The 24,499-nt window shown below is 47.6% G+C and overlaps 1 protein-coding gene and 2 long non-coding RNA genes across 3 annotated transcripts; 2 read left to right on the top strand and 1 right to left on the bottom strand.

Annotated features, from left to right (window-relative positions):
• Positions 1-146: 146 nt before the first annotated feature.
• Positions 147-14,133, bottom strand: LOC137481107 (uncharacterized). Its single transcript, XR_011003328.1, has 5 exons — positions 13,556-14,133; positions 8,208-8,347; positions 6,674-6,786; positions 3,225-3,421; positions 147-372 (listed from the first exon to the last, which is right to left on the bottom strand). It is a non-coding gene; the product is annotated as an uncharacterized lncRNA (long non-coding RNA).
• LOC137481108 (uncharacterized) lies at positions 2,999-6,197 on the top strand. Its single transcript, XR_011003329.1, has 3 exons — positions 2,999-3,051; positions 3,555-3,807; positions 6,080-6,197. It is a non-coding gene; the product is annotated as an uncharacterized lncRNA (long non-coding RNA).
• A 1,968-nt stretch (positions 14,134-16,101) lies between the features above and the next one.
• On the top strand, positions 16,102-24,080 carry LOC137481106 (pleckstrin homology domain-containing family F member 1-like). Its single transcript, XM_068202588.1, has 2 exons — positions 16,102-16,164; positions 21,800-24,080. Exon 2 carries the CDS (start codon positions 21,812-21,814, stop codon positions 22,631-22,633), a length of 822 nt encoding a protein of 273 aa, XP_068058689.1. The 5' UTR covers positions 16,102-16,164; positions 21,800-21,811; the 3' UTR covers positions 22,634-24,080.
• Positions 24,081-24,499: the final 419 nt, after the last annotated feature.

Below are 24,499 nucleotides of genomic sequence, written 5' to 3'. Positions count from 1 at the left end.
CCTCACACAATCACACCCCAAAGCTGAGTAAGGCGTTGGGAGGGCAGTCAGAGCTTTTACTCTCTTACAGGAGAGAGCCAGAGCTCATCACCACCTCCAACCCCAGTGCTACACAAACACCTGGCCCCCAAAGCTCCCACTTCTTTCCTGACCTGTTGTTGGGAGAGGTCACAGGAGAGCTGCAGCTCCCTGGCACGAGCCCTCAGACACAAAGCACCTTCACCATCCCTGAATGGAGGAACTCACAGTGTGGGCAATACTGGTGTTCAAGAACAGATCCTTTGGAATCAGGAAAAAGAAGCAGTTGGTACAGAAATAAAAATCTTTGTTGCAATTCTATGAAGTATTGCTCTTGAAATGGAGAAAACTGTTCTAGCCAGGGACAGATATTTTATATGGGGAAATAGTCATTTCATGCCAATGAGAATTTTTATCTGTGAAGTAAGAACAGTATGTGTTAAAGTTGTTAGACATAAGTTATTATTCTACCTTTCACCCATTACTCCTTTCAACATTCTAAAATTAAAACTCAGTGTCCTGTAAGAGGTCAGAAGGAAAAACAAACAAAGCTGTAGAAGCCATAAATCATAAGAGAAACTTTCCTTTCACGACAATGACCTAGTTTTAATTTTGCTCATAGCCTTCAGTGTAACATCTAATTAAGACATCTGTTAAATGCCTATAATATTAATTTAATAGGGGGAAGCTAATAGAACTTTATTGGCATAGTCTGGTTAATTAACATTAAGGGCCTTTCATGGAGGGCTGCAAGAGACATTAATGGGGATGCCATACAAATTGGAATTAGGCACAATCATGTCTCATTGTGCTGTGAAGGACAGAACATGTTCCACCATATAGACACATAGATGAACACGATACAACTTCCCACAGCTACTGGCACTTGCGTTTTTTAAACTATTGCAGCAAGCACAAAACCAAACACTGCCTGGCAGTGCCTTGGTAAGAGCAAGGCTTTAGCTATTTACAGTGAGGGGTGCCCAGGAGATGTCAAAGAGCTCCCCAGAGTAATCCCAGGCTAGTGGCACAGAGAGGTGACGAATGCAGACTACCAAGAGCTGAACAGCCCAGGCATCCAGGATCCTTTCCTGCAGCTGGAAATTCAGCTGAGAGGCCTTTTTTGCCAAGCTCCAGGTGCTCCAAACAGCCCCATGACTCACAAAGCTGAACCACCCTGAGCTGGGATCACTGCCCAGCCCCAACAAATCAACCTAATCCCACCTGGCACGGGCTCTGTGTTCACTTTCCCTAGAACTCATTAAACTCCTCAGTGCTTGTCGAGGAACTTCCTTAGAAACTGGGAGAGGTGAAAATGACAGCTCACCAGCACTCCCATTCCCATTCATGGCCAATCCCTGTCTCTTCATTAGCTGAGAGAGTAAATCCTTAATGGATTTAATATTGGGAAAGTGGAGAACTAATCACAGCTGTCTCTAATATGCTTCGTCCCTCATATGTTCAACTCTGGATTGCACTCAGCAGAGACTTTTTTGTAATGATTTTTACACCTAAACTCTCACTAACCAGGGAATAACAAACAGCAGTGAGCAACATCTCACTACCTTACACACATTTCTGCTTCCCTATTACTGTGTATGTATATTTATAACTAATATGAACTAAAACAATTGTAAGCAATTCAGTTAATGAGTTTTGAACACTTAAGCAAGAATAGAAAAACAAAAATCCTATAATTTCTGTTTGAAACCTCAAAATAATTAATTGTAGGAAATGTTTAAAATTGAAGCCAATTCACATCCAAGAAAACACATGGAAAATTCTCTTTGAGGGGGATTTCCTCTAAAAAATGGGTTATACAGCAATACAGTGGAAACCCCAAAAAACCATCTATGACTGACAAACGCATATTAAATCACTGAAATAACAGCAGCAAGTAGCTGGTGTTAACTCTATGTATTCAATTCATCCAGTGTTTTAGAGAAGTGTAAGAGAGACCACAAAATTCTGATCCAGACCATGCTTTCAGGAAACAGCAGCAGTATTTTCTCAAAACCAAGGGGGCCCTGATTTTGGGCAATCCCTCAGCCCCTTACCAGAACAGTTCCATGTGCCCATTCCCATAACAAATGCTCACCTTCGTTCCTGCTGTGAGACAACCCAAAATCTGAGCAAGCCTGTCATGCTACAACATTCACCAGCCCATGGTCCCACATACCAAATCCAATTATACAGCAACAGAGATTCCATGGAATTTCCCAGAGGTTTGACCCACCCTTGTCTCATGCTCCCCATCCTTAATCCTGTCACTCCTATGGTAACTCCAGTTCTAAGTCCCTACAGTGTGGGATGAAAGTGAATTGTTTTGGTAAGGCAGAAATTTCCCTCAGTGTACTTGGTTTAATTAAATCAACGAGCAAACATGGAAAATAGAGGATCTCTAAAACAGAGGATCTGCTGCTGAGAGGGGCAGTTACAGGTGGCAAACATGAACCTGCTGGCTGCAGAACAAACAGTACCTGACACTACCTGCAGATGGGTTTTGACACCTGCCTCTGCAGGCTCTGTTGGACAGGGATTATGGAAAACTACAGAGAACCCAACATTTAATACTGAATTAAGAGCTCTCCCTGTGAAGAGAGCTCTCTGCTGCTTCCTACTATTAGTCAGATAAGGTACAGTACATTATAACCATTGAGAAGAGAAAAAAAATGAGTTCACAATTAGCTAAAATAACCTGACAGGAAAAGGCACAGTCTAAACTTTACATTTTCTCCTACCCTGCTCCCCAGCCAATTTTTAGGCTATTCCTTTTTTTCATTCTGCTAAGAACTATTCCCATATTGCCAAACCATACTGATTTTAAACATGTTATTTTCATATACTTTCAGGCACTGCCCAATCTTCTACAGGCATCTGAACAGCATGTTAAACATCTGCATACAGGCCTGTTAATAGAAACTTCTTCCTGCTTTATTAATAAATAAATTCCACCTTATTTCTTTCAAGTCTCAGTATAAGCTCCTGCTCTCATGGCATATGTACATTTTACCGAGGAACTAATCTTAAAAGGTACAAAAATATATCATAACACAGAACATTATTTATAATATTCAAATCAAAGGACTCCGGCTTCACCTCAAAATTTTTAAATCAATAACCCAAATGGAATATAAATGCTTAGGGGCTTATATGATTTTTAAGGGCAAAAGACATCAAAACCAAAACCTCAAGCAGGACTGCACTAATTTTCTGTGGGTCAGGGTTTCTCAGGTGAGCCTTGTGGCTCCAGGGCCCCAGGTTTATAACAGAATGTGTAGGGAAATGTGCCTGTTGTGTCTGTGTGTCCAGCTGCCATCCCTGGCCTCTGCCTACAAGCTCCTTGGACATTCTCTCACACAGTACAGCCCCAAAATAGACTCCACTTTATAGCACCATTACTCTGGGAGGGAGGGAAGAATAGGATTATGCACTTCTTGTAAATGTTAAAATAATTCCATAAATCTGAATAAAATTAATTTTTTTCTTGGTGAAATTGTCTGCAACACTCTGCCATGCATATTCTTCCTCTACAGGATTATTTCAAAATTATGGACTCAGAAATGTTCAGCTGGATAGTTCTTGGGTGGCTGAGGTGCTCACTGAAGAATTTAAATGATGTAATAGCTATTGAACACCCCATTATATGGCTGCCTAATTAATGTGAATGATAGTTATGTCTTACTCACAGAAGATTATTTTACACGGAGGAAAATCTACTCACTGCCACAGTAGCCATTTCGATAGTTTTTATAGGAGCAGTTGCATTATGGCTTCATTGAGTAAAAGGTAAGTAGCCGTCCTAAATAATGAAGATTGAAGGTTTAATAGTCCCAATAAAAAATCTTGCAGGTTTTTTATTTCAAAAATTAGAGTTTGATTGCAAGCGTATGATAATGAGAGAGAAAAGAGCACTGGCATGTGGAATCCTTTTGGCTCCTTGGGAACTTCCATTTCTTCTGTGCAGAAATGCAGAAGAATAAGGACAGCAAAACAGAAAAGCAGCTGTTCTTTACTTTCCCTACCAGCATGTCCAAGCTCCGAGGCCGTCCCTGTGGGAGCATTTCCGTGGATAAGGACGTGCTGGGCTGTGCTGCCCTGCTCGGACGGCTGACACTGCTGGCACAGCTGCACACGGCTGATCACGTACACACAAATAACCTCAAACAATGTGAAGAGCCCAGCTTAGACCCATTTCAATGATGATATGCAGACATAAGCCAGCCTTGCAAACTTGTCTCAGAATTGCAGCCTATTACAGCAACTCTTTTTTGCGAGGCAATAGTCAAGGGACTTGGCATTTCTATTACGAGACCCTATTTCCAAGGTTATATATCAGAGATTATAACAGCTATAAAAATTCAAATGAGATTTAAAACTTGGCATGAGCAGCCTCGCTTGGGATCTAATATTTTTTAAGTAAATCTTTACAGGAAAAGCTAAAAGTTTACTTGTTCCACTTGTTATTTTAGGTCTCCATTGGTACATAATTCTCAATCTAGACTCTTACACTCTCCCCATTGCAGAACCCGAGTAATCTCTTTTCACAGCTTGCATTTTCAGAATGGCAATTCAAAGATAGGACAATTGATTTGACATTTGTTTCTCCAAACAGCAAACTTTCAGGAAGGGTTTTAAAAGAACTTCTGTTCCAAGGCAGCCACTTATTTTTTTCTTCTTAAGCAATAAAGCACCACATGTGTTTTAGCAAGTAAAAAGTGGCAACAACATTAACCTGAATTATGGTAACAATGACTACAAAACAAGCTGGCTAGGGATTAGCAAATACAATCTCCAGATGTCTGCAAAAGATCTGATTTATCAAACACACTCTGGGTAGGATTTGTACTTCCTAATAAAAGAAGTCTGTAGTATTTATTTAGTGGTAGTGTCAGTGAAAGGTGCTACCCTTGTGACATCTTTCAGAAAGGTGAGCAGATCCCTTTGAATAATCCACGGGATACTGAGAGAGACACAGACTCTAGAAATTAGAACTTGGTTTCACCAAAGAATGAACTGAAACAGGATGAAACTTAAGGTGAAATATAGGGAGAGGGGAAAAAAATTGTAGGAACTGGAGGTGGCCTCAAGAGAAAACCTCAGGTAGGGCCAAGGGGAAGTCCAATGTACCCCAGCCTCAGGGACAGGTTAGAAACACTAAATACCAGCTATGGAGGTTGCAATTGCATTTTATCAGCACAGCCTGTGGCCATTTAAAATGCTTCCCTCTGTGTGGGGCCTTAAAAGCACCACAGTGAAGAGCAAAGGCTGGTTTCACCTCTAGTTTTGATCCACAGCCTTGCTGCTGAGGCTGTGATGGGAAGCCTTAGCTAGTCCTTACTTTAGGAATGATTTTTGTGATCACACTCCTGTGTGATTCCCTGCCACACAGGAATGCACTCTTTCAAGAAGATCTCCACACAACCCTCCCCACAAATAAATGCTGCATGCAAGTAACTCATCACTCATGGTAGTGATCTTAGAGAGGCACAAGCACAGGGCCATTACATTTATATTCCCTCAACTTCACTGCCACAGTTTGGACTGAAAACTGCCACATGAAGTAGTTTGGACTGAAAACTAGTGCTTAATACAAAGAATTTGGGGTCATTTTATGCTAGGCTCACTATCCAGGGGAAAAAAAGAATGTACTTACATATGTACACAGAATATGCCAAGTAAAACACATGGTCCATAGTTTTAATTTTGCATTTACAGAGCAGTGCCTCCTGTTTGCAATGACTTGCAAACAATAGCTTTAGGACAGCAGCTCAACAAGATAATTACCTTTTGTTCTGATTCCTTGTGCTGGGTGCTGTTCTAAAGCAGCAAAGTTGGGGCAATTCTTTAGGATTATTTAGAAAAACCCAAGGTTTACCCAGCAAATGGTAACACCTCCTGGTTTTGAACAAAGACTTACTCCTGATTAAACCAAAATGAGTTACTAAGGTGAACAGATTGAGCGATCAAGCTCGATTAAGCATGCGCAATATGCGCTGCAACAACACTCACTGTTTGGTGAAGTAATAAAACAGCTTTATTTTCTTTTGACTTCTGGCAGTCTGCCTCCAAGAGCCATTCATTCCTGCTTAAACCCAGCCAGCATTTCCGTGAGGATGCATCAGGAATTTGAGCTGCTTTGCCAAAGATGTTGTTGCAGAGGGCAACAAAGAAATGCATCCGACAGCCAAGAGCAGGAGAGCAGCGCCTACACAGGCTCGAGGCTTCCCTGGGAGAGCCCACGCTGGGCAAACACTGCTTTCACACAGGAGAGCAGGCTCGTGCTTTAGAAGACAGTCCACCTGGGGGCTGAACATCTACGAGGATGTTCCAAAAGGCAGTTTTCTCCCAGCAGAGTGGTTTGGAGCTTCAGGAAATCTACTCGTAGCTTGGCTGTAGGGCACAGGTATTTTAATTTATTGTTATTATTGGTGCTGCTGGGTTTGTTGTTGCTTTCGTAGAAGCTAACATAAAAATGATGCAGAAATCTCACCTCTATATCCAGAGCAACACACTTTGCTTTGGTACCAGAAGATGGAGCCACATGCTCACAGTTTTAAAGTGGCTTTGTTTTTTTTTTTTTTATTTTTTTTTTCCCTCTTGCGCTAGAAAACCCACCCAGGAAGCAGACAGTGCCTAGAAACTGCTCCCTTACCTTACATGAACTCGCTGTTTCAGTGTGTCTGTGTGTACAGCGAATCTGGTGCCTGCCTTACCCCATGTCAGCTGCCTCGCTCAGATGTTTCCATAACAACTCCATTTTCCTTGCTGCAAATACATGTTCTGAATTGCCTACCATGTCAAAATGAAATTGGAAAACAGAACCAAGCTAAGCCAGGCCTTTCCAATGGCTAAAATATCACATTCTTCATTTCCTCAGTGCAAGGATATACTCTTAAAGGAAGTCATAAATATCCCAGAAGCATCAACGTAAGACTTCTGACTCCTTATCTCAAAAGGCCAAATAAAGGCAGATACCAATTTTATTCTGTGTCCTAAAGCTTAGCTATATGTGCTCAGATGACAGAACAGGCCAGCTCTGTGCTCTGCTAGCTCTTCAGCAGTCAGAGTAAGGCAGGTATTTCACATGACCGAGGTGTGCCTTTGCCCACCCCAGCAGGCCAATAAACCCCTGGTTCTGTTTCAAAACCTACTTACAAAAAGAAAAAAAAAAAAAAAAAAAAAAAAAAAAAAACAAAAAAACAAAAAACCCCAAACCAAAGCAAACCCACCCACAAAAAAAAAAAAAAAAAAAAAAAAAAAAAAAAAAAAAAAAAAAAAAAAACCACAAAAAAAAACCCACAAAAAACAACCCACCCACAACCTAAAAACCAGCCATGGTAGGGCTTCTCTCCGGTCTGTTTGGGGTTTTTTTGCAGTAGGCTTTGAAGCAGAACCACCCCTGCCCAGCATCCAGGCTGCAGCAGTGGCAGTGGCTGCTGCTCCACAGGCAGCCAGGGAGCACAGCTGAGCCCCGGCAGCTCCACCCTGAGCCGGACAGGGGGACATGGGGACAGGGAGAGCCACTCTGCCAGAGCCTGCCTTGGCCAGGGGCTGTGCTGGTCCCGCTGCTGCCAGCCATCTCCGCCAGGCACATTCAGATGAAAGGGGCCTTTGTAAAATGACACACATCAGATGGGAAAAGAAACCCTTCTCTAAAGGTATTAAAGCCCATTAGGGCTTTCCTTTGTTGGCTGCTTGCTCTGGGTCAGCTGTGTGAGCAGCCAGTCCTAGAGAGTCAGATCAAAGCAAGATAATGGCATTCCTAATAATGCCAGCAGAGATCTTTCGGGTAAAAATGTTTATTGTTCAAGAACACTGTCAGATCTTTTCATGTCCTTTTCTGACCTGGCAATGTCCCTGGTTAGAACAGAACTGTTTTAAATACACAGGTTTAATTATTCTTTTAGCTGCTTTTTCAGACTGTTCTCAGGCAGCAGAAGCAGGCAACAGTTTACTCTCATCCATTTTCTCACTACAATGCTGCAACCTCTTCATAACAAATCCCCCATCATAACATTTAACACCTCTCTAATGGCACATTAAAAATGAAGTCAGCAAAGCATTCTATCAAAGTGCTCACAAAAAACAACCCTCAACATTACTTTTTGCAGCATCTAAGTACAGGAGAAATCACACTGCCTCGCTAACCCCAAATGCTGCAACCTATCAGCAGTAGATACTCACACATCGCTTCCTTGGGGAGCCACCATGTGACAAGGAAAACCAGAAGGATGTGCACAACACTGAGTGGGGCCCACAGTGGGAGAGACTGACAAGTGTCATCCTCTATCCTCAGCTCGTAGATACCACGAGAAGGCTCCAGCACCTGGAACAACCAGAGTAATAGTTACTATTAATTCTCAGCTTTTTAAATAAAACTTTGTAAGATTGTCTCCATTCAATTAAAGGCAACCCAAGAAACAAATCTGAGGAAAATGTCATAGCAACCCTTTTTTTCCCCCATTTATTTCAGTGCTGTGGCCAAAAGCCCAATTACAGCTTTGGCTGCCAGGACTTCTGAGCAGTGGCTCCATCACTCCCTGTATGATTGTCAATAAACATTTAAAAACTTGGATTTGCTTCCTCTGCCTGTAACATGCGTGCAGAAAAACCCACACCACCAGAGGTTTGTGTCCAAACAGGAGACAGAGAAGCCCTGTAACTTTATCTGAATAAATGAGGAGGCCACGGGGCATTTCCCATGGGGTCTCTCAAATTGTTGGGGGATGCAGCCCCCTCTTTATCCTAAGATCCTGGCCACGTCCCACTCTTCCTTGCCCCACTGGCTGACATCCGTGAAGGTACAGACTCCTTGAATCCTCTACTCCATGCCCCCTGTAATACACTCCCCCCTTTATTTTTTCTTTTGTAACAAAACACTGTTCATAACTGTATTAAGCCTTTGTTCTTTTTCTGTAAATTCAGGAATTTAACACGGCCTTGGATGAGCAACAGTCTGTGTCAATGAGTAACATTTTCTGGAACTGATGGTTTCTTCCCTCCTTCCCTATCTGTAAGTCCTTGGACCTATCTACAAGCAGATTCTCAGCTCTGTTTGTAAGGACACATTCATCTTATTCTTTTCACATGTAAACAACACTGAGAGTCCTTGGGGCTATGAAAGCACTCTGCAGAGGTGTCCGGGAGCCCAGGCATTCCTCTACAGAAACTGGAAGGACTTTCACACTCTTCCCATGCACAGTCTGGGTCCCTAGCAGAGCAGGGTCCCCTGCCCAGCTGTAGCAGCTTTCCCAGGGAAACCGCAGGATTGGAGACCTCTCAGCCAGAGCCAGTGCAGCCTGAGGTCAGCTGTGGGCAGCACCACCCAAAGGGGATAAACCCTGCACCTGCCAGACTGCAGAACCCACAAAGGCACGTGGGCAGCACCTGTTCGGAGGGCAGCGTGATCCCCAACCAGCACCAGCACTGCTCTCTGCTCAGAGCCATGGCAATCCCGGGCACAAGGACAGCATTCCTGTGAAGTGCTGCCCTGAAACGCTGCAGGCTGAGGAAATCTCCAGGAAGCAGAAAGGCCACAATGATGACCGACCCCTGCCTCTGCAAGATGGATGAGAATCTGAATTCCTTTGTAAGGGACCAAACATATCACTTAATAAGAACAGGGCATCCTATAATGAACCTCTCTTTCCCATATTTATTCCTCTCTAAACACAGCAGTGCACAGATTACAGAAAATGGTTTTACATTTAACTTCAACCCCAAGTGGTAAAGAAACGGATTGTATCTCACGATGTAAATTTGCATCTACCATCATTTAATGGATGTTTTATACATGCTATGTACTACTGTGTTTTTATGGAAAGGCAAAAAAATTACTTGGGAATTTGTTTTTAATTAAGCAATAAGGCTCAATGGGGTACTGCTCTCATGCAATAAAACCACTCCTGGGGTGTTGTGAGGCATTTGGTCCAGATGAGTGCTTCAAATCACCCCCAGATTGTGATTAGATGATTACTCCCTGGAGTTAATATTAGATGGCTCTCTCTAGAGTTGTCTTATTGCTATTATAAAAAGTCTTCAACATGGGGAAACTAAGTAGCTTTTGTGCTTGAAGATGAAGTTTGCAGTTTTGACTGTTGAGTGGCTGTGTGAGCTGTGAGGGTCCCATAGATCACTTCACCTATTTACCATGCGTGAAAGATCATCCCGGGGCATTTCTTTGACCCAAACAGTTTTACACTTACATGGCTTTTTTTTTTTTTTTTTTTTTTTTTTTTTTTTTTTTTTTCCTAGAAGATGGAAGGATATAAACAGCAAACAACTCCAAAATAAAGCAATCCCAAGACAAGGCGCTGAGGAATTCGATTCAGAGATATGTATTACCGGCTTTATCTGTTTGCTGGGAATAATGAATCCTAATCGCTATTATGCTAATTGTATTAATGAAGGCTAATGCATGCAGCAGCGCAAGAGATTCTCCCAAGTTGGGTCCACGAGGAGGTGCATGGCCTGAGGCATTTGTGAGGGCTCCCAAGCTAATGAAATCAAACAACCCAAATGGTACAGAGCCAACCTGCAGTGCCTTCCCCTGCCTCCCCCCAGCTGCTCTTCAGGGGTGAGGTTAGAGAAGAAATACATCATTCTGGGAACAGATAAAACAAAAGAAAAAAAAAAAAAACACAAAAAAAGAAAATCAAAGCATCCTGCAATTCAGTACACCAGTGAGAGAGAAATCTCAGAAAAAATGTTAACTCTTCCAAAACTCTCCCAAAAAGGCAGAACGGTACCACCTGGACATGGACAATTTTTGCAGAGCTTGAGCTGAAATACAGAGCAGAATTCTCAACTCCTCCTTCAGATGCCCCCCAACAGCAACCACAAACCTCCTATTACATACACAACATCCCTCTGGTTTCTCAACCAGACAACAATTTTTACACTTCACAAATTAAGGTGTTATCCTTCATACATCCTCTGTGTCACATCTCATACATCCTGCACTGCCCAGGCAGCAACACAATCTCTAAAAGCCAATAAACCTCTTCTAGCCCAGAAGAAATCCCCAATTCCTCATTCAGATCAGCACCTCTGCACTTAAAGATCCAGCCTGTCAATGGATGGGGATCTCAGCCAAGCTGAGGCTTGCTCTCTTGGTTCCAGGATGTCAGCAGAACACCTTGGGAAAAAACCACACTAGCTGGCTGTGTTCCCTTATATTTGAAGATAACAAAAGGAAACAAAGACTTCCCTTTGTGTTCCCCTTTCACAGAGCTCTCTGCACAGGCACTCAGTGCATGAACCTTCCCCAGGCAATGGCAGCAGATGCCTTCCTGCACAAAAGACACTGACGTGAGGCAAGGTCCCTTACAAAGAGAAGGTTTTTCCTTTCTGAGCAATGCACACATGCAGCCTGGGTAGCAGTTACAAAGGAAAGAGACCAAAGCATGTTTTTCACACAAATAGAAGCTACATCCATAGGCAAAGCAGGGTTCAGGAATGACACTCTTTTATTTGTCTTTGACTGATCAGTCAATCAGTCATTTACATTTTGCATTAACCAGTGATTATCACACTCTTGTTCCCCATGCTTTTTCCCTATTTAAATATTTGAAATGGCTAATCTACCTCAGTTTAGTCTTTGAAACACTTGCTCACCATTTATTTGTTCACCATGATTTATCTTGTGCAATAAAAGCACACTGAATATGAGATCACTGTTCAGACAGAATAGCAGTAGTAGGAAAAGAGCCCAGAAGGACGTGCTCAGAATGGTGCCTTCTGGAAGGAAGGCTGAGCTCAGAAGGTGCAGCACTCTCTCACAGCATGCTGAGAAATGCATTCAGTAATTTTTCTAGACACACCTCTTTTTTCCCACATTAATTTCATACATTTTATTCTAATATTACATTCCTTTCTGCACTGAACACCTGCACCTTCTCACAGCCCAACATTTTATATTCTCTTACCTCAGTTTTTCCTCACCTTCACCTTTTGTATTTCAACTCCAGCCTGTTCCCACTACTGGGGAACACTACTCAGAAACAGGGGCTGCAGCAAGTCAGGGCTCCTGCTTGTTCATCAGTGTGTGCTCACCCATCCTGCTCCTCAGGACAGCTCAGACTCCTGAGCTTCCCCTGTTGTGAGCCCCTGCACTGGGCAGTTCTTGGGTGCAACCTGGAGACTCATCACAACCAACTCGGAAATGATTGATCATTATTGGTTATTCAAGACTGAATTCCAACTCCACAGCACTGTACTTATGGAGCAGGGCTGAGGTCTGAGCAGGGAAGGATGCAGCAAACACCAAGACAAACTTGTAACTTTAGAATCTGCAAATGTGAGCGGTTTTGTCATCCTTGCACACAAGAGCTTTTGTAAGGGTCACTGAGATTCGTGAGCTGGGACATGGCCCTGTGGTGAGGCACACGGGACTGTGAGTCAGGAGCTCTGGGGGTTGTTCCTCAGCTCCCAGCTGATTCACTCTGAGCCAGAGCCCGTGGCTACTGAAGACAAGAGCAAACACCCCACTGTTCTGTGTCAGTGACCAAGCACCGTGTGACCAAATGAAACTCTCCGAGAGTGGAACTTCCCTGTGAGAAGGGTACAAGCCCTCACAGTTATTAGAATTTATGCTGCACTTCAAGATCCTGAGGATAAAGTGCTGCACACAAGCAAAGCACAGCAATGCCTCTGTGAAAAACAAAAGCACGTTGATTGAGCATTGCTTTATGCAAAAGGCAGAGGAGCAAGCAAAGATTGCTTTCAGGAATACTTTCACTAGGACAATCATTTCGCAGCCAGGTTTTCAGAGCCACTCAAGTGGGTAATTTCCCGCACGAGGATTGAGAGATGCCCTAGGGCACAAGCAGCTTCTGAAACAGGTTTGCCGGGCAGCAGCTTCAAGGCAGGTGGACCAGCGAGAATTTGGAAACTGGCACTCTGAAGTTCCAGCCTGTACTGACAGAGCTGAGCATGGATGTGAATTCTGCACTATCAGACTTGGAACAACTCATTTCTAAAGCTGGCAGATGAAGCTGGTAGGGCTTCAGAGACACAAATCAATCATGGCAAGTCACACATTTCTGAAGAGGCTGATTATCAGAACCCCCAAGAGCCAGACCAGACAAACATTCATCCCCCCACTCTCTCACTCAGGACAGAGGTCACTCATCCCTACAGGTAACCTGGATGATGAACACAAGTTGTCTTATTCCTTCATTAGGTCACAGTATGCCAAGCTCAATTCAATAAAATCTCCATTGCTAAAAGCTGTCTTGTCCACTGATTAAATGCCCCATGTAGTCAATTAGTTAAAACCACTGTCTATCCTATGATCACAGTGGGTTCCTAACATCCCAAACTGAACCTAAATATTGAGTTTTATTCAAAAGAATTTTACCAAATGCCCGGGTTGTTTTTTCTTCTTTTCCAAACATGCAGTAAACATACACTGAGCTGAGAATTTAACAGATGTTTTTGTTACTATTATAATCTAATCTTTTCCTTCGGGCTGTTGTAGTAATCTTGCCACTAGAAGATAATAAAAAAACATTTTCTCCCCTGCAGAGCTTACCTTTGGCTGACTCAGCTGAGCAGCTGCAGTTTCCTTTACTTGCTTTGAAATTATTGCCTCCCAATTGGGCAAGATATTTCTGCTACTGAGAAACAAGTGGCTTTGGAGAAAATGCCAGAGGCAATCAGATAAAGTCTCTTCACCTTGCTCTAGTTGCATTAAAAGCTGGTAATTTGGGCTGCAACTTTTTCAAGTGGTCCCACAAATGTTTGGTTTTAGAGCCAGGAAAAACAGAGCTCCTGAGCCTGCCTATCAAATAACTCTTAAGATTACTGGTGAAACTCCCAGTTTGTATCTCAGTAAGGAATTCAAACAAGTGTGTAAGAGCTTCCAAAACAAACAAACAAAATACCAACCGAAAATCAGCTCTCAGTTGTGACTGCTTAACCCCGACTGTAAGCCCAAAGTGTATCTCGGGGCTTCCCTTGCTCATGCAACACTTGCCTGAGCACACCTCCACTTCTGACTGAAGAGGAACAAAGAAAAAACCTTCAGATTCCAGGTGGTTTGGCCAACCCAATGCTGTGTTTGGCTGATGTGTTGTCCAGATGAGCATACTGAGAAACAACAAGAAAAATAAATTAAAGGATTATCTCTCAGTAATAGAGACTATGATTAGCATAACATGAGAGCAAATTCAGAATCATTTTAGCATACTGGAGGAAAAAAAAAGTTTCAGAGTAATAATCTGTGGTTGGTTAGACCTGAACTAGTCTGACAGCTAAGACAAACTCTGGCATATTTAGTTCAGTGCTTTGTCTTTTTATAGTTTACAGATATTTACAGTTAGATGTTGTTTAAAAAAACCCAGCATTCTGTAGAGAATTAATTTCTAAGTTGCACAGATCTCCTCAAAGTTAGCAGACTGCTCCCAAGGCGGCCAGGACACAGCTGGTACTCCAGCTCAACACAAACCAGCTCCCAGGTGTAAGAACCAGCCTGCAAAGGCAGACCACTCAGTCCCACAGAAAAGGGAGGAGGACTGAGAAGACCCCACTCTAAAGCCCTGATATATCTATATATATATATATAGATATATATATATATATAGTGATAACCTGAATCATCTGTTCAGCCCAGCAGCCTCGCTCTGTGCTGAGCTTTCTCCCAGGTTTTCAGGGGTTTGTCAGTGACCTGATGGCTTCCTCTGTAATCTCCCCTTGTAGACTGCTAGGCATCCACATACTGCACTGAGCTTAGTCCGTGTCCTCATTTATCTGCTTGTCTGACACAAAGTGTAAAGAAATAAGCTCTTGTGGAAACTCCCATGATTGCCAAGCACTTTAGCTCTAAAGTGCACCATGAGCTTCCCAGCCCATATTATTATTACTAAAGAAAATGAAAACCTGGGAAAAAAAAATATTTATAATACCTTGACAGGTCCATCACTTCCCATTAAAAATAGAAAAGCTATTACAGAGAGTGAGCAAGCACCTGAATTATAGATCAGCACAGGCCCGGGGTTGTGTGACTGCACCTGGCAAGGGCCAGAGCTCGGCTCCCCTGCAGCACCTTCAGGGTGCTGAGGGACACTCACAGCCTCTGCCCACCAACCCCACCACCCTCCTGGCGCTGTCATGCAGGGGGCATGAGTGGGTGGGAGAGAGGAATGCAAAAGAGTTCCCTGCAATGCCAATTTCGGTATTAATAGCTTATTCTCTACACAAACGTCTGTAACAGTGATCACAGAAGTGGTTAGAAGATGTGATCCAAAGCTTGGCAGGAGGTCTGGTTTCTGTTTCGGACCAGTGTAATGTGTAGCTCTATTTATATCCCTCTTCTTAACTGTAAAACACCAGGGGTATTTTATCACTGAAACAATCTTTATACAATATCATCCATGTGCACCATTCTGCTCGATGGAAAATACTATGATTAGGGGGTGACGAAACTTAAAACTGCCAGCAAACTAAATACACTGAGTTATGCTGATGGGGCCAAGTGGAGAGTGTTCAGGAGGGTGGTGGATGTCAGCAGGGCACACGCAGCTATGGGACACACGCAGCTATGGGACACACGCAGCTATGGGACACACACAGTCCTCCAGGACATGCAGACATGGGGCACACGCCCGCCCGGGAGCACACGCAGCCCCACTCCAGGCAGTCGCGGGGCACATCAGACACGGGGGCACACGCAGCCCCACTCCAGGCAGTCGCGGGGCACATCAGACACGGGGGCACACGCAGCCCCACTCACACGCAGGCACGGGGCACATCAGACACGGGGGCACACGCAGCCCCACTCCAGGCAGGCACGGGGCACATCAGACACGGGGGCACACGCAGCCCCACTCCAGGCAGTCGCGGGGCACATCAGACACGGGGGCACACGCAGCCCCACTCACACGCAGGCACGGGGCACATCAGACACGGGGGCACACGCAGCCCCACTCACACGCAGGCACGGGGCACATCAGACACGGGGGCACACGCAGCCCCACTCCAGGCAGGCACGGGGCACTCGCAGCCCGCGGCAGCGGGGCCCGGCCCCGGGGCGCCCATTGGCCGCGGTGGCGGTGGGCGGGGAGCGGCAGCGGGGCCCGGCCCTGGAGCGGACGGAGGCGCCCGGCGCGGCCCGCGGGAGCGCTGGTCGGGGCCGGCCGGCAGGTACGGGGCGAGAGGGGGTTCGGCGCGGGGCTGAGGGGAGAGCCGGGGGTTTTCCGATGCCGGGCCGCAGCGGGGGACAGGAGCTGTCTTGGCGGCTCCGTCCGCCCGCCGTGGGACAGAGCGGCGGCGTGGGGGGGGCCGTGTGCTCCGCCGGGTTCGGCCCGGGAGCCCGCGGTGTGCGCTGCCGGACCGGGGAGCCCGCGGTGTGCACTGCCGGAGCGGGGAGCCCGCGGTGTGCACTGCCGGAGCGGGGAGCCCGCGGTGTGCACTGCCGGAGCGGGGAGCCCGCGGTGTGCACTGCCGGTCCGGGGAGCCCGCGGTGTGCACTGCCGGAGCGGGGAGCCCGCGGTGTGCACTGCCGGTGCGGGGAGCCCGCGGTGTGCGCTGCCGGTGCGGGGAGCCCGCGGTGTGCACTGCCGGACCGGGGAGCCCGCGGTGTGCACTGCCGGTGCGGGGAGCCCGCGGTGTGCACTGCCGGTCCGGGGATCCCGCGGTGTGCACTGCCGGAGCGGGGAGCCCGCGGTGTGCACTGCCGGACCGGGGAGCCCGCGGTGTGCACTGCCGGTGCGGGGAGCCCGCGGTGTGCGCTGCCGGTGCGGGGAGCCCGCGGTGTGCACTGCCGGACCGGGGAGCCCGCGGTGTGCACTGCCGGTGCGGGGAGCCCGCGGTGTGCACTGCCGGTCCGGGGATCCCGCGGTGTGCACTGCCGGAGCGGGGAGCCCGCGGTGTGCACTGCCGGACCGGGGAGCCCGCGGTGTGCACTGCCGGAGCGGGGAGCCCGCGGTGTGCACTGCCGGAGCGGGGAGCCCGCGGTGTGCACTGCCGGTGCGGGGATCCCGCGGTGTGCGCTGCCGGACCGGGGAGCCCGCGGTGTGCACTGCCGGACCGGGGAGCCCGCGGTGTGCACTGCCGGTCCGGGGAGCCCGCGGTGTGCGCTGCCGGTGCGGGGAGCCCGCGGTGTGCACTGCCGGTGCGGGGAGCCCGCGGGTCCCGCGGTGTGTGCTGCCCGCCCGCGATCCCGTCACTCGTGTGCGGAGCCTGCGGCCCGAGCGCTGCTCCAGAGTGGCGGGCGTGCTGGCGTTTTTAGAAGGGCCTCTTTAAGTTGCCAACTTTGCCCGTGTACCAAAACCCTGGGCACTGCTCCCGCTGCGGAGCTGTAAGCGGGACCCCGCTTGGGCCCTGCGCCTGTTCCAGAGGGGCACGCGAGCTCCCGGGCGCTGGGAGGGACAGGGAATTGTCGCCTCCCTCGGTGGTTCCCCCTCGGCAGCCAGCCCGTGTCTGTCGTTGTCACGAGTCCGGAGAGCGGCGGAGCGGGAGGTGCGGGCGGAGTGCCTCGGGATGAGTGCAGGGACAGAGACAGGGAAGACGGACGGGTAAGGCTCTGCCTTGAGTTTTGTGGTTTTCCCCCTTCCTCCCTCCCTCCCTTCCCTTCCTCTGCTGCTTGGGCGCCTCTGAGCCTGGCTGGCACTTACAAGAGCCACAACTGAGCTCAGGCTGCCAACAGCTGGGTTTGGTAGCATCAGTCTGAGCTCCTCAAAAGCCACTGCCCGGTCGTCCCCTTGCTCTGGCCCTACATTGAGCAGCAGTGGCGAGAAGCTTGGCAGCTCAGTCAGTCCATGTCCCACTGGAACTGGTGACATTCTTAAAGGCCTGATATGACAGCCAGTCCCAAAATGTACATGTGCTGAATTGGGTTCCTCGTAAGCATGGCAGGAAGGGGGTTACCAGACCCTGTCCTCCTTTCCCCAGCAGTTACAGCATGCCAGGAAAGAGGGAGAAGCAAGCTGAAATGCCCTCAGGCAGGAGAAGGAGAGGAACTTTGTTCTTGCTCTAAATGCCTGCTCGGGCAGCTGCATCCTACTTGCTGTCCTCGGTGGGCAAGAGCTTATGCCAGCCCTAACTCCAGGAGCCATTTCTCAGAGCAAAGCAGAAAGAGGGAGTCAGGGAAAGCTGCAGAGAGGTGAGGCTCGGGTCATTTTCTGCTGGCAGCCCTCAGCAGTCAGATCTCGGTGTCGTGGACCATCCCATGCGTGGTATGCATGAGGTATGCAGTGGATACCAAGGCTGTCAGTTCTGTTTGATGGCAGGAACAGAAGGATGAGGTAGAACAGCTCGCTGCCTCAGTACACCTAAGCCTTAGATACATACAGACATGAAAAACATACCCCAGACTTGCTGACCCATGAGCTTGAAATGCTGTGCCTGGCAGGCATCAACATGGCTGTTTATAATCACAAGTGAACAAGCGCTCATTGTTAAGTGTTGTGGCATGCTTACTTCTGGAGTGGAATGCCAAGCTGTATTTGTTTTTCCTTTGAAATCAGTCATATTCACTGCATAGCATTTGATCACATGCAGAACCAGCAGATCTTGATGAAAAAAACAACCCCAGAATTTGCCATGCCAGAAAAACACATCTTGCCACCTTAATTTCAACTGGGTAAGCTGCTGCTGCTACATGTGGTACATGGGCATATGTAGCACTTGCTAATAAGCACTGTAACCTGACATAGCAAACTTGAGCAAACAGGAAAAAATTTTTACCAAAATGAATAAAATAGATTAGACTTCATATCCTCACTTTGTTCCAAAGGGAGAGGCTCTCATCTCCTAGGAAAGCAGACCATAGTAACACTCAACAGCTATCTTTATTTACCAGATTCACAAAGTGCTTGCATTCCAAAGCCAAACTGTGGATTATTTGCTGTGAGTCACAGTATTAACATGAAACTGGGTTTTATGTGGTCAGTCAAGCCGAGCAGGGTGCGGAGCTCGGGGCAGGATGGATCTGGCTTGTGGTGGGATGTGATGAGTCAGACCCTCAGATGGCTGTTTCAGCCCCCATCTGAACAGGGAGCACACAGAGGGATAGAGTGAGTTGTCCAAGCCTAAAGGTAGGCACTGTAAGTCCCACTCCTACTATTTTTTTTTATTATTATGTGTAGGTGTTGTTCTCCAGTCACTTATGCCTGAGGGGGAAGAGAAATGGGAGGAAAACATTCTGCTTTTGCATCCCACGAAAACTCCTTCAAGAAATACCCTGGGCTAGAGCAGCCAACAATTTTAGTCTTAGAGATTTTCCCACGACAAAGTTGGCTCTTCTTAGGTTAACTCATGGCTTTTAACTAGGTAGCAAACCAGAGGGTGGAGGAGTAAGGACATACCTGCAGATAGAAGACTGATGTGTAATGAGAGCTCACCTTCAGTTTTTTTCACACTACGGGATTGTGTCCAGCACCTTCTCCTTTTGCTCCATGCAGTAAGTCCAAGAGCTTTCTGTGCAGGGAGCCATGTCAGTTTAACAGCTAAAGCTTTAACAGCAGCAGAGCTTACTCTCCTATTTAAAAACAAGCTTGGGTTTCGTGGCTCTCTGCAGGCAAGGCCTTTATATCTGACAAAATATTCTAGCTACCACTGGGATCTGGTGTGCAGAGATCCCTAGAAATAGAGTCATGTCAAGTACCATGCGTTCTTGAGAGGTTGGGCCGTGCTTCTAAACTCCATAAAATGAAAGAGGTAGGCTTAAGAGCTCCATAACCCAGAAGGATGAGGAAAGGAAACTGGTGGGACTGCTTTGGTTCAGCCCATTTGGTGTTGCTGGGGCCAAATGTTCCTGACAGTATATTATTGTATTCACAGTCTTTGCACACCAAGGACCCCAAGCTGTAATATGAGCTTTTCCTTTATTATTTGTGTGCTCATCTTGCTCTTTCACAGAGGAAATCCTCATCCAGGGATTTGTGGAGAGACCGCATCCCAGGATAGGAGAGAGTTCAAGAAACCCTAGTCAGGGAGTTCGGTGCACAGTTGTGGACAACAGTTTGCCCCCCGCCTGTCTGTTCTTCAGCCTAATTTGTGTATTTAAGAGGGACAGGGTAAAAACATGTGGTGCTTATTGCAGCAGCACATCTCCTCTCCATGCACAGATCCACTCAGGCTGGGAATGGAGGCTCTCTCCTCTCTGATGACAAGTAACAGATCCTTGGCCCAGCTGCTGCATGTCTGTGCCATGGCAGGGGGGCTGGGGAGTGGTTTCAGCCCCTGCTGCTGGAGGCAGCCCCTGGATTCCCCCTCTGGCTGCAGCCTGGCCAGAGCACTCAGTAAATGGCAAGCGCACACCCGCGTGAGTTGGGTACACCAACACTGCCCAGCTCCACCCAGTGCACTCCAGGGCTTTGAGGCCCTGAGCATTCACATCCTTCCCTCCAGCTCCAGAGGGACCCCAGGAAGGCAGCTCTTCAGCAGCACTCAGCACTCCGTGCCTCCCAGTGAAAGCTTTTCCTGCAGGCTAGGGCACTCCTTTTAGGTCTGCCATGGCTAGAGCTGTGTCTTGGCCTTGTGCCTTTTCACCCTAGAGAAGGAAGCCCTGGGAACTCAGAGGAATTGCCTGCTCTGTCTGCCAGATGGCTCAGCTGAGAGGTGCACGGTGTGCAGCAGCCTTCAGCAGCAGCTCTGTGGTTGCCCTTCCAGCACAGCAAAGGGCTGACTGGGGCTGAGGGGCAAGGGTAGAATGTCCCCCACGCACAGGGCCTGGCATATTGTCATCCTCCTCTTCCCTCCAGCCTCCTTGGCAGCAGGGACTCTGGGCAAGGAGCACACGGATACCAGTGGAGAGCAGCTCTGCATGAGTGCTTCCAGGAACCATCAGCAGCAACCAGGCTAACAGCACATGGCCCTGTGACCTGCCTTGTGATGGCTGAGCTACCCCTCTGCAGCAGGAAATGACTCCCATTCCCATGGCCAGCTGGCCTCAGGGCAGCACCCTCCAGCCTGCAAGGGGCAGTGAGAAAATCCACTTACAGGGAGCACCTCCCTCACTGCAGACTGCCAAGGGCAAGCAGCTGCTTTCGCTTCAGGGCTACCCTTACCTGGGATTCCTCTTAGAACAAAAAGACAGCACAGTGTCAAACCCCCAGGTGGTGGGAGAAGGAGGGTGCAGAGGTGTGGGAGAGATGAGTGTGCTGCATTCCACTTCCCCTTCAGCAGAGCCCACTGTTTGCAGAATGATGTGTCCTGCACTTGGGAGCACTGTCAGCCCTAGGAAAATGGAGGAAAGGCTTAGCTTGTGTGAGTTTATTCACATCATGAAGGCTTTTCTCATTTCTTTTTTTACCCCTTTTTGTCATGCATGGAAGACCAGCAGAAACAAGTGATACCACAGATTCTTCTTCTGGTCCTGCCTCAGCTCTGGCCCAAAATGGAGCTGTGGGGGGTGTGGGTCTGTAAGCAATCCTTGAGAAAGCAGGTGTGCAGTCAGAAGCAGGAGGCTTGCTCTCAAGACCCTTTTATGCAGATCTATGGATTTGCATAAAATCAGGTTCAGACCAAGCAGCTTTCTTTTCTAAGGACACACAGGGAGACTGGTAAAAAGCACAACCAGGAAGACCTGGCTCTGCCTTCAAGGGCTTCCACTGCTGCAAATGGAACCTTCCCAGTGCAGCCTGGGCTGTTGCAAAAAGAGGTCAGAAAGTTTGAGGATTCTATTTACAAAGGTAACAAACTAAAGCAGGGAGTGCTCATGTGATGACCTTTAGCCTCAGACTGCATTAGGAGCATCTCACCTGTGCATGCACTGGCCACTCACCTTCGCCCTGGTGCAGTTCCACCACTTCCCTCTTTGTTTTCCTCTCTTCAGGGTGAGCTGGAGATGGTGGACCACCTTGCAAACACCGAGATCAACAGCCAGCGCATTGCTGCTGTGGAAAACTGCTTTGGGGCTTCTGGGCAGCCCCTAGCCTTGCCGGGCAGGGTCCTCCTGGGAGAAGGGATTTTAACCAAAGAATGCCGCAAGAAACCAAAGCCTCGCATATTTTTCCTTTTCAACGACATCCTCGTCTACGGCAGCATCATCATCAACAAAAGGAAGTACAACTCCCAGCACATAATCCCCCTTGAGGATGTCACTTTGGAGACGCTGCCAGACACCTTGCAGATGAAGAACCGCTGGATGATTAAAACCTCCAGGAAGTCCTTTGTGGTTTCTGCAGCCTCCCTCACGGAGAGGAAGGAGTGGATCAGCCACCTGGAGGAGTGCATCAAGCACCTGCTGACCAAGACGGGCCGGCAGCCCTGCAGGGAGCCCGCGGCCCCCTGGATCCCAGACAAGGCCACAGACATCTGCATGCGCTGCACACAGACCAAGTTCTCCACGCTCACCCGCAGGCACCACTGCCGCAAGTGTGGCTTCGTCGTTTGCGCCGACTGCTCCAGGCAGAGATTCCTGATGCCCCGGCTGTCCCCCAAGCCCCTGAGGGTCTGCAACCTGTGCTACAGGCAGCTGCTGGCAGAGAAGAAGAAAGAGGCGGAGGCGGATCGGAGGCAGCCGGAGCCGATCCACTCTGCCATCCAGGGCTACGAACCCTCCAGCGGCGATGACAGTGACAGGTCTGACGATGAGAAAGCTGAGCAGTGGCCAGCAGACACAGAGTTTTATACCTCACAGGTATCCTGGTCATCTTTCCACAGCTGACCTCCCTGGGAGCTGGTGGTGTTTACACACTGGGAAGCCAATGTCTGGCCTCCAATACATGTCCTTCTCAATGTCTTCTCTGAAGGCCATGCCTAGGAAGGTGGATCTTGGCCCCTGTGTGTGGTGTCAGAGCTGAGACAAGGTTTCCCTTCTGAGAACGTCTCATACGACGTGAACACAGAGAGAACAGCTCAGTGAAGAGCACTGAGGACTGGGGCAGCGCCCTGTGGATCTGTCTTGACCAAATAAGCTCACCTTCAGTGCCTTATTCTTCCTCTGCTAAAACATTTCTTGTTTGAAATGTTTTGAGATTGGCTCTTGGGAGGAAAAGGAGCATGAAATCCCGGAGTTGAACACATTGGCCTACTTACTGTGTGTTCCTCTGTCATGGCAAGGGCCACTCTGGATGTCACTTTCCATGAGCATTCTGAGATTCTCACTGCAAGCGTGCCAGCCTGAGGGAGTAGCTGCTCATCCCTGCACAGTACGACCAGCACCCGATTCCCTGTCTTCTCAAGGTTGGGAACACTAAGAGAATGGTACTTTGAATGCAGGGAGCTTGTGTGGGGCTCAACATGACCAGCCCTAGCAAAGCACCGGAGCATCCAGTCTCTCACATGGAAAGAGGCGGTGCCAGTGGTACTGGGTCAGGAGGAGGAAGGAGAGGGGAAAGGGACAGGGAAAATTACACTGAGCAGTGAAATATGGAGGGAGTGAGGTACTGCAGTTCACTCAGCTGAGTGCAGAGCCCAGATCTCAAACACAGGCAGTTATACCAGATTACTAGAAACTTGAAAATCTCAAGCCTATCAGGTAAAAAGCCCAGGGAAGACTTGTTAAAAGTCTGTAAAAATCCAGGAAAAAGCCTCAAATTAAGATCCTGTGAAGTACAGCACCTCAGCTTTCCCTTCCCTCCTGGGCTGCTGCCCTAGGTATCAGATTCTCACTTGTGGGCTCACCTCCTGCCTTATCAGTCTCACAAGTCCAAAGTTAAGGTCCTTTATGTACTTCAAGGATGGGAGCCAAAGACTTTACAGTTTACTTGAGATCAGCTTTAAAGTTCAAATTCAGTTAGAAATGAACTGTGTTTATTCAAGAATTCTATCATAATGTAGCATGGGAGTAAATACAGAGGAAATCAGACAACAGCAATTGCTTTGCAGCAGACATTTCTACAAACTCCATTACTTTTAGTATATTTTTGTATTGTGTATTTTGTGGTCTGGAAAAGCAACATGGCTGGGAATACACTGCCAATGTTGTAAAATATTTCCGTACCACAACCTGTTACAAGCAGTGCATTGCTTGACAGGTGGCCATGTGTTTTTTTAAATTTCAGTTCAAGATAATTATTACTGTCTTTTATAAACTGCTACTGTTCCAGTGAATTTGTATCACTTGACTGTGTGTGAATAAAGATATGGCCAACAGGAAGGAGCCAGGAAAACAGGACAATAAAGCATGTTATTATTGAACAAGGGTCTTAACAAGAGCTGGGATTCAGGCCTGGCCAGCCCAGCACGAGTGGTGACTCTTCAGATAAGGGGAGACTGCTCTGGTTTCTGTTTACTGCTTGAAGGTAAGGGCATCAAATCTGATGCTTCCTTTCTATTTATACCATGTTGTTGTCTGACAGGCTTTCCCCAAGTCTCCTGCAATCCCCTGCAGTAGTCTGTATTAACTGGAATGGTATTTTTCCAGTGGAGACACAGCTCAGAGTGGGCCAGCAAACCTTATGACCTAAGCAGATGTTTTTGGGCTTTAAAGCAGTAAGTGCACTGAGTTCTGCTTTTTCCACCCCTCTCCAGGCTTAGTTCCTAACTCTGCACAGCAGTGATTGTTTTTACAATGCCTCCCACCCACCAG

Source organism: Anomalospiza imberbis, chromosome 12 (genome assembly GCF_031753505.1).
Source record: "Anomalospiza imberbis isolate Cuckoo-Finch-1a 21T00152 chromosome 12, ASM3175350v1, whole genome shotgun sequence".
NCBI classification, from domain to species: Eukaryota; Metazoa; Chordata; class Aves; order Passeriformes; family Viduidae; genus Anomalospiza; species Anomalospiza imberbis.
Note: the sequence above shows the minus strand (reverse complement) of the source record. Positions and strands in the feature narration are given on the sequence as shown.

Coding starts and splice junctions, on each gene's coding strand:
- LOC137481106 (XM_068202588.1), top strand. CDS start 21,812: ATGGTGGACCACCTTGCAAACACCGAGATCAACAGCCAGCGCATTGCT.